Source organism: Cryptomeria japonica, chromosome 4, assembly GCF_030272615.1.
Source record: "Cryptomeria japonica chromosome 4, Sugi_1.0, whole genome shotgun sequence".
NCBI classification, from domain to species: domain Eukaryota; kingdom Viridiplantae; phylum Streptophyta; class Pinopsida; order Cupressales; family Cupressaceae; genus Cryptomeria; species Cryptomeria japonica.
Genome location: NC_081408.1, coordinates 170,471,352 through 170,481,617, shown reverse-complemented (window position 1 = coordinate 170,481,617; position 10,266 = coordinate 170,471,352). Strand labels below are relative to the sequence as shown.

Below are 10,266 nucleotides of genomic sequence, written 5' to 3'. Positions count from 1 at the left end.
TCATGTCGTCCAAGCTGTGGCCTAGTGATAAGCAGATGCACTTAAGAACAAGACGGCTTGGGTTAAAATCTTGCTGGGTTCATGCCTGCAGCATTAGTTGCTTTCCACTGACAATTCTTAAGTTCAATAACGTGACATAAATTTGATTGCCCACTTTGAAGCTGACGAAAGGGTTTTCCAATTAATAATAAAAACACGTTATGATATGCAAAACTTCAGAATATATGATATATAGAGAAAAATCAAATAACTGAATATTTTCTGTTGCTAGTATTATGAACAATCTCACTTTTATTGCAACATTTGTTATTATAATTGCAATGAACCTAAATTTCCTCAGTCAATTCTCAATCACCTTCCAAGTTTGTACATCTTTGCATAGACTAATATGCAACTTACAATTACTATTACTATCATAATCCCAAAGTGTAGCCTTCCTCAACACCCTCACATACTCAAGAAAGCGGCAGAATCATATTTGGAAAATGCATTTTTCACATTTGTGTTCCTTTGACTACAAAAAAAATATATATTAATGAGATTTACCAGAGGTAGCCTTGATTGAAAATGAGCTTAACACCTCACATTACCAATGAATGCTAGCTTCTGGTATATTCTATCATCTACAGAACACTGAGTCACCTTTTGGTGCTGAAAAAATCAGTTGCTGGAGCTGGCATCCAACATACAAATATATCTCATAAACATGCCACTTCTGGTCTCAATGAGTGAAATCAAATATGGAGATTGTATCCACTTGAAGTCAGATTTCCCCATGAATAATGTCATTCTATAGAATTGTGCACGAGCATTTGTTGTCTTTTGGCATGTCTGAAGGCTGCTTTTCTGTCCAGTACAGACAAAAACATAAATCAGATTTTAGATGGGAAAAAGAAGTAAAATGAAAAACAATATCTCTTCCAAATACTTAAAACATTAAACAGAGAAAATGCAATTCACAAATTCCAACTGCCTTTACAAATAGGAATTGATTACAAGAACCGAAAAAGCATTTAGTACCATTTCCTTTTTCAGCTGATGGTGGTCGTAGAACAACGTGCATGGTTATAACTCCACCAGGTAGATCACATATGGGACCCCTGCACTCCCCAAGAGTTTTGTTGTTTTCTAATATCTTTCCAGAATTGATCAATTTCACATCATTGATGGTCTTTGGACCATTTTCTTTCTCTGTAACAATAAAAGGATGAAATATTAAGCTTTCTACAAAAAGCACAAAGTAACTCTCAGAAATGTCAGGTAGGGAGATCATTCATTGAAGAAATCCTAGAAGCACATTCCTTCAAAAATGCATGCATTCAGACTTCAGAGGGTTGCAGAATGTAAATTATTTTTTTTATTCTCTTTACCAGCCATACCATAGCTCTTACATATCTCAAACATAAAAGACCAAAGGAAATCCGTTTCAGCACATGTACAAAGAATCTGAGGGGTAAAAAACAGTAGTAAACCAGGAAAGTTAATAGATTCTTTTCCTGCAGTATGTAATTATACCATTTACCATGTCATAAAGTACTTTGGTTTGGCACTCTAACAAACAGCAGAGAAAAGATATGCTTGGATCTGTCACAGAAATGTGGTAAGTGTCATCTTTGGTTCACTCAAGCACAAGTATGATCAAGTACAGGCCACTCTGCCTCTGCACGCTCAATTACTCCAATCGAATAGTTTAAAATAATCATTAGATTCTCATTCACTGATTCAAAATAATATTAAATCATTTTAAATGAATGTCCAAAATTTCTCTTGATCATAAACATGCACATTTTTTCTATCATGCAGATGCCCCTATTTCTTAACAAAATCTAGTTATTTTCCACTTTATGATCACCTTCCATCTTCTACTTCTTCCCAGTTCTCAATTTCCTTCCTACGCTACTCTGTTCAATCTTTTCTTCACATTGATGTATCTTTCTTTTTTCTGTCCGCGACATGGCAGCATGAATGATGGCAAGCCATGTAATACAGATGGTTTGAAAGATAACCCTCCACACCAAAGCACTTTTTCCCTGAGGAAGTTATTGTCTATAAAGAATATACAACAGAAAATGAGGAATAGAAGACTCCATCACTGGCCATCCCTTCAGCTAGTTCCATGTAAGGCACTCAATATACAGTAACCAATGAAATTATTAATTAATCACATGCCACCAGACCTAATTAAGTCCTTATACAAACTGAACTCATAAAATTCAGATCAACCGAACAAAAAAGTGAATAGTAGTCAACAAAAAGGGATTCTGATATTAAACTAAATACAGATTAATTTGCTGACAACCAAGAATATACAATAGTCGATATCTCAAAGATGTTATTTTTTATCATTTACTTTCTACTTAAAAAGTCTTCTGAAAAATATTTAACTGAAAAAAACCAGTAATTAGCATTTGGTATATACTACATACACTCCAGTTCAGAAATCTTCTGGATTCCACTTTGAAGGAGATCAGCATTCCCGATACTCCATGAATAATTGGATCTCATACCAAGTACACATAAGAAAAAAAATAAGAATTGTAGTTACAAAGCAATTGGTTTCTCAATTCAAATTCAGAAAAAGGAACTCCTGTCTCCATGACTGTGATCAGTAAGAAAGAGAAATTTCAACAAATTTAATATTGCTTTATATTAGAAAATCTCCAACAGATTAACACCAAAACATTGAGCATAATGAGATAAACAAACATCTTCAATTAAAGGAAACTGTTTCCACAGAGCATTACGGTCGGTAAATATTTTTGTAGTTTTTCATTTTTTTGAACATAGTCAAGAGACAACTCCAGCCTAGGCAATATTTAAGGTCAGCATCGCTATCAAGCACACTTGAGAAAAAAATCACTTTGCAGAGGAAATGTGACTAATCTCAGACAGGTGACATCAGACAATAAACTTCTTGACATCTAATAAACAAGCCTAAAGTGTACCATTTTTGAAAAACAATTTCACAGAATTTTATGCATTCTGCTTAAGTTGCTCTCTAGAAGTTACATTATAACATTTCTTATTTTCATTGTACAAAAGAAGTGTTTCCACATTAACAAATAACCTATTTCAAGACATGCTGCAAAAAAATAACTTGCACTAGTTTGGCCTCCAGTTTGTTGATCTATATCCATCCCCCATACAAAATGGAAAGCACCCAAATACTTTAAAACTAGTCATAAGAAATGCAAGACCAATGAGAGCCACAAACCTGCACGCTTGTATGCTGCAGTGCCCATAATAATCATTCGATCATTCTGAGTCATACAAAATTTGATTTGCACTTTTTTCCGAATGTTTTAAAAATGTGTGATTAGCAATTGTAAAAATTCCAACTGCAACAAGTTCTATATCAAGCTGTCCACCAGGATTTTTTTCAAGCCGTAGCCTACCACAGCCAAAAAGATCAAGAACAGAGTGGGAGAAAGCAATGTAAGACTAAGATAAAACAATTATCCTTCAGAGTTGGTATCTACAATAAATACAATTATGCAGTGCAATACATCATAGGATGTATCTTGATTGTTTCAAAAAAAGAGTTCTAAGAAAAAAATTTGAAGAATTGGCATTGCACATCCATACTAACATTTTCCCCTAAAGAAGTCACACTCAAGGATAATCTTCTCTATACCTAGGGAAAGGAACTCCCCAGAATGTAACAAAAGATCACAAAAACGAATGCTAAAAATTCAACAAAATATGCAGCAGAGTAAGAAAGGATCACAAAAATTAATGCAAACAATTCAACAAAACATGCAGACCCATCAATTCTGTGGGCAATAAACCTTTAATCAATCATATACCAAAGCTGAAAGAGACAAAAAGCACTGAACCAGAACCAAATGCAAGACTATTCAAAGTCAATTCTTTGTCGCCTCCAGCTACACTGGAAACTGCAGAATAACTAGCTAATACAAGCACAGCCAATAAAAACAGAACAATCCACATAACCACAGATCTAAACCATCGAAAAAAACAATACTATATATTCACACTACCATATAGGCATAGGCATTCACATTACAATAGATTTGTGCTCTTAAAAAACAATTCAAGGTTGGCAGCCATTTACCAGAACTACATTTTCATGATGATAAATGAGGTAGCTCATTCAAAACACAAATAAAATCAATTGTCTTGCTCGTCGAAGGGCTTTTTAGAAAATAAAAATCAATTTCAACAAGAAATGCTGTTTTCCATCATTTATCTCTGTGTCTGTTCGACAACCAGTCTAACCTTTCTAGTGGACCCAAGGAATAAAAAAGAGCTAAAAAATACACAATTATCCACATTCCATCATATCCATAACATCAAAAGAAATAATATTAACCTACAAGTGCTGCTGATTATTATCCTTTACCTCTGTTTCTGTCTACCACCCATTTGATCCTTAGCTCTAAGGGAGCCAAACAAAAAAAGTCAGAATTCATCTATTTCCACAATCATATAGGTCAATTTGGGCACAAAAATTGTGACATTTCAGCATCCAGACTGTTCCACATCCGTTAATCCACAGTTCTATCAGAACCAAACAAATACAAAAGCTGAGACTCTTCTATTTATGCAACTTTGTGTGCATTGGAAAGAAGAGCACAATTCTCCACATATCACCGAACCCATAACATCTAAAACCACAACTGAGGCTGACAACCAATATTATTTTTCATCATTTTTCTGTGTCTATTTTCATCATTTATCTCTGTGTCTGTTCAAGATCAATTCAATCCTTAGTTTTATTGGATTCCAACAAAAAGAAGACGAGATCAATATATTTAGTTACTAATACAAACTTCAAGCATTGCCAACAAAATAGAAATCATTCATATACTACAAGATCCATCATGTCAAAATAACAATTTGATCTCACAAGCAAAGCTGCCTTTTGTAACTTTTATCTGCCTCTATCAACGGCTATTCAAAAATTAGCTCCATTGGCACTAGACTAGAAAATAAAAACTAAAAGTTGAGAGTAAATCTATCTACACATAATTAACACGTATTGGTGACAAACTAATAATTTTCCACAATGCCACCAGTCCCATAACATAAAAGAACAGAACTAGAGCTAACAAGTGAACTTATTTTCATATATCTGTATCTGCTTAGTGCCTATTCAATCTTTGATTCTATTGGATCCTAATGAAAATAAAAGAGTTAATATTAATCTACTTGCAAAACATCGCAGGCATTCATTAAAAGTGCATGAATCTCCACATAGCAGAAGATCCATGACACCACAAAACAATTTGGTCCAACAGGCAATGCTACTTTGCATCATTTATGTCTGTATGTTCACCACCCCCTCAATACTTAGCTCTAATGGACACAACAGAAAACGAAAAAACTTGAGATTAACCTGTGTCCACATAACAACAGATCCATAACATCAAAAAATCACAATTCGAGTGGCTATCTTCCATGATTCATATATCTGCCTATCCAGCACCCATTGAATCCTTAACTCTATAAGACCCAAAGGAAAACTATTATTTTTCTTTTCTAAAAGCCTACATGTCGGTCTAATTTTACAATCTTAGATCTGAGTTATATATAATTTTATGAATTTTACAGAATACAAAACATAAAATCTTTAAGCAAATAGACACTGATCTACATTGAAAAGATCCCTTGATTTAGTACAGATTCAAATTACATCCCTATGTGAAAATTTTCGCAATTAGGACTCAAAGACCATACCTTTGGGCCATTGTGCGAGAATGCTTTCCTTCAAAGTGGCAACAGTGGTAGCAGACAAATATCTCCTGGGGCCTATATCTGTACCATCATGTAGCCTAAACTTAAGCTCCAAATACTCTTCCCCAGACATAATTTCTCAAATATCCTCAGATCCCAATTGAGCACAGAAAAGATCCAAAAAGCCTTTAAAACCTATTGGGAGACCTCAAAACAATTGTTGAAAGGGAAAGAAAAACAAATAAAAAATCCTTATCACATTAGAACCACAAATCCTTGGAGGCTTCAACAAATCTTCCAAAACTAGCCCACTTCCTATTTTGCAGGATTAATGCCTTTGATCACAGTCTGCAACCAAATTCAACCATTTTAAAAACCCAGATACAATAGTTTCCTCCTTTTTGTTTCTATCAGATCCACTATATTGGGAATAAATCGAATCGAAAACCATCGAATATTTCAGAGTTAGGTTTTAAATGAAATGTAAGGCTGCTAAAAAGTATGATTTTCACTAGATTTTGATGCCATCCAACGCGGTTTTGCAGGACAAAACCAACCCAGACCAACAGTCACTAAATCCATGAATGTTATATTATATTATAATCGTTGTTGAAAGACCCGCTTAATCCAACAAATAATTGATACAATAATTCATCTTATTAGCCTTCAATATTCTAATGCCTTCATGATTGCTGAAGTTCTAAGCTAAGGCATTAACTTAAATTAATTCATTTTCAATATTTACTACATGTGGTATGGTCAAAAGCGTATGTATAACAGTGCTTTTGACCATAATTATGGGCCTTAGATTAATATTTTGGTTTCTAATTTAAAGTGTCGACATTATGTAAATTTTATGTTTTTGTAGACTTTGATTTATTCTTATATGTAGTATTGAATTTATAATTGTCGGATCTTTTTAAATTTAGAAAAATAATATTATAATTTTATGATAGAAATTTGTTAATAATTTAATTTTTAATATATTATTTAAAAAAATAAAATTAAAAAGAATGGTTAAGTGTAAGTTTTAGGTATAATATTTAAAAATGAGTTATTCCTTGGGTTGGTAACTTGGTCAAAGGTCTTAGTCAAAATTTATAAGTCTATTTCCTATTACCAACAAAGACAAATATAAGTATATTATTATCAATTCACAAAAAATTAAATGCAAGTTAAAGTAAATTAAAATGTTTCCTTGATATATATATATATAGAAACGAAGCAGGATTACATATGATAGTAGCTACCGGAAGTAGCTGAAAAATATTTAATAGTTGCACCTCATTAGATATATACTTCAAGGGAAAGAAAACAATATACCCTAAATTTATTTAAAAGTAAAAAATGAATAAAAGTATCAATTACTATGTAAATTGATTTAAGTAAGCTAACAAAGATTGCAATTGTACGTGGATTGAAATAGAAATGAGCTGGATATGATTATTTATATTCAGAACAACAAATGTGTACTTTAACTAGTATGGCAATGTGACATGGGAGTGAAAACAAAGAGCTAAAATGAGAAATTATATTGGAGAGTAAATAGTTAAGGATAGATTATGATAAAAATTCTTGTCTAGGGGCATAATCTTGTCCCATTTTTTATAAATTTGATCAAAGCACAATAAGGTATTTACTACATGCAAGTATCCAATTTGAATGGCCGTACATGACAATTCCAATAAAGGCTTAAAAATCTAGCACATGAGCCTACATGGCATGAAGTATAAAAAAATGATCTTCAACTAACCATGTTAACCTCTAAGACTCTCTGCATGTTGTTTATAGTTGCATTTTTCCATTCACTACAAGTCTATGTTTGCATTCTATGAGCAAAAATGATTTTATTTTCATAATGACAAGTTTTTGTATTCCTTGTAGCAATAAACTCTTATTCATCATAGCAAACTAAGTGTTTGTCTTAATAAATGATTATGTATTGGAAAACTCATTATATCTATTCGTATATGTATTTTTTCATAGTTATGTGAGTTCATCTTATGTGCAAAATCTAGTTTTAATTAGGAAAGTCTATCTTTAATCTCTAGTCGCTCCAATTTGTCCCCACACCTATTAATAATCCCCCTTTTATCAACCAAAACATCCATACTTTTATAACCAATTATCCATTGTCAAGATTTATGTAATGTCCCAAATCATATTATTTAATGATAATAATATTTTTAAACATAAACAATAAACCTCATCAAACAACACTAATAAAGCTAGCTAGTCAACACTTAATCTTGCATAAATTGAATAAAAAACTCATGCAACTTTTGTAGCATAACGAAATGATCTGATAGTCATTACAATAGCAATATGAAAAATTACATAATATGAAACTAATAATGATCAACTCATACTCTACTTAAGACACATGTTGCTAAGAAAACTCATAAATCTCTTTGATCTTCTTCATAATAAAGTTTGATATTCCCATCTCCTAGAAAGGATTAGAAATAGTAAACGTAACAACAACAAGGAATCCTACAACAACAAGTCATACACCAACAAATGAACACAAACATTGTACTCTAACTATACCTACAACTTGTAACAAATAACATACACTAAATAGCCAAAATATCTTGCAAATCTATGAAGCTATGATGCAATCCTTGAAAGAGAATGTCTTCTTGAATCAAAGGGTTTTCATCCTCTAACGCCTATAGCTCATGCATTTTTGTTGGTGTAAATAATTATTCATCATGGATATTATTACACTTTACTTAAGTTTACTTAGGAAATGCATTTCATAGTAGTTTGGGTATGAGACACTTGGGTGTTTGTGCCACATTGGGATAGTGTGTATAGGAGAATTTCCACCTTTTATGGTGTTGATCTTGTTGTTACACTCCACATTCAGTGGGTGATCCACCTCATGTGGATTATTATATTGTTTCTCCTACCTACCCACACCTCTTTCCTACCTACCCTTGTTTCTTATTGAGCCACATGTCATGTTTGTGTGCTCACATATCCCTAGCCTTGCCTATATAAGCAAGCTCATCTACATTGTATGTAATTTTGAACTATTGATCATTTTCTATTGATGAGAATACAGTTTATTCTTGTCCTATATTTTGTCTCTATTGTACTTTTCATTGAGCTCTTGATCTTGGCAAAATCTCACATGGTATCAGAGCCATTGGGGCTTCATTGATTGGTTTTTGGAGACATCGTGGAAGGCTTCTATTTTCGGATCTGAGGGACTGCACTTTTTGGAGGCATCTTAGAGCATTTTCAACCTCACCATTGCGTCCGGGGGGCCATTTCCATAAAAATCGAGTATAAATTCGACATATTTTGGCGAAAATCGATTTTTGGGTGTGGAGGAAATTTTCTACCCAATTTGAGCGGGTACGGTACGAAATTTTCAGATTATTTTTACAAAAAAAAAAATTCAGAAATTATTTTTTGGGATCCATACCTTCTGCCCAGTCAGCAGCGCACAGTCAGTGCCATGTCAGCAGTGCCACGTCAATAGTCCAGTTAGCTGCCAAATCACCCTGCCATGTCAGCAGCCCAGTTGGCTACCACATCACCTACCAAATCACTTGCATAGTCAGTGCCCAGTCAGCCATGAAGTTTTGGTGACGGTCATATGGCCATCAAATTTAACCCCGCAGTTCACTAACATCATCATTTTTTCAAAAAATTTGTAGGCCCCTCTCATTGAGCTTTTTGATTTTGCAGTTCAACTTCAAATGGCCATATCTTGCTCAATGTTGCTCCTTTTTTGGTGCAATTTTTTTTGAAATGGGCTAGAATTTCATGTTATTTCACGTGGTGGATTTATTATTTGATTTTGATGGACAATTTTTTCAAAATTCTTAATTTTTGGTAACTATACCTGTCCAATCCCCATTTCTGCAACTTCCAGGTCTCCATTCGGGCTCATACGAACTTCTTTTCACGTGCCATTTTTTTTTAAAGTGCATTATTTTTTGTCTACTCTCATAATATGCTATTAGTTTGCAGCAATTATGGGTAGAAATTATACTTTCATCATATGGTCTTATTTGGCCAATTTGCATTTGTATTGCATAGATCTATCTTTCTGATCTTTTGCTTTGAAGTTCTCAGCCTATTGGGGTAGTTGTAAAACAAAATCAGAATTCCACCTTTCCATTGTTTGCAAGTGGCCTATTGTACACGCACTACATATAAAGTGCCAAAATCATCATTTTTTGGGGGGGTACTTTGATTGAGTGAATTTGGGGGGGTGTCTTTTGTGCTTTTGTGTTCTTGTGTTCCTTCCTTTTTGCTGCTATGGGTTCTTGTAAGTTTCCTCTATTAACTCCTCATAATTATGCTACTTGGAAAATTGATGCATGGAGTAAACTTATGGAAAAAGGACTCACTCATTACATTGATGGAACTATTGTTGCTCCCGCTGATCCTAAGGTTGATCCAGTTGGTCACTTGGATTGGCTCACTAAAAATATCATGGCAATTGGTACCTTAAGAAATTATGTATCAAAGGATCTCATTTTTCATATTGAGAAGTGTACTCTAATCAAGAATGCTTGGAAAAAGTTTCAAGACTTGTATGGTCAAGTT

At 33.5% G+C, this 10,266-nt stretch overlaps 1 protein-coding gene across 1 annotated transcript; it reads right to left on the bottom strand.

The window, feature by feature from the left end:
• Positions 1-321: 321 nt before the first annotated feature.
• On the bottom strand, positions 322-6,350 carry LOC131048982 (membrane-anchored ubiquitin-fold protein 6). The gene is made up of 3 exons (XM_057982973.2): positions 5,701-6,350; positions 1,021-1,191; positions 322-846 (listed from the first exon to the last, which is right to left on the bottom strand). The coding sequence occupies exons 1-3, from the start codon at positions 5,828-5,830 to the stop codon at positions 791-793; spliced, it is 357 nt and encodes a 118-aa protein (XP_057838956.1). The 5' UTR covers positions 5,831-6,350; the 3' UTR covers positions 322-790.
• Between the last annotated feature and the right edge of the window lie 3,916 nt (positions 6,351-10,266).

Excerpts from the sequence above, each read along its gene's own strand:
- LOC131048982 (XM_057982973.2), bottom strand. The coding sequence starts at position 5,830 with ATGTCTGGGGAAGAGTATTTGGAGCTTAAGTTTAGGCTACATGATGGT. Across the intron at positions 1,192-5,700 it reads TCTCGCACAATGGCCCAAAG|AGAAAGAAAATGGTCCAAAG; the intron begins GTATGGTCTTTG and ends TTATTGTTACAG. Across the intron at positions 847-1,020 it reads ATCAGCTGAAAAAGGAAATG|AAAAGCAGCCTTCAGACATG; the intron begins GTACTAAATGCT and ends TGTACTGGACAG.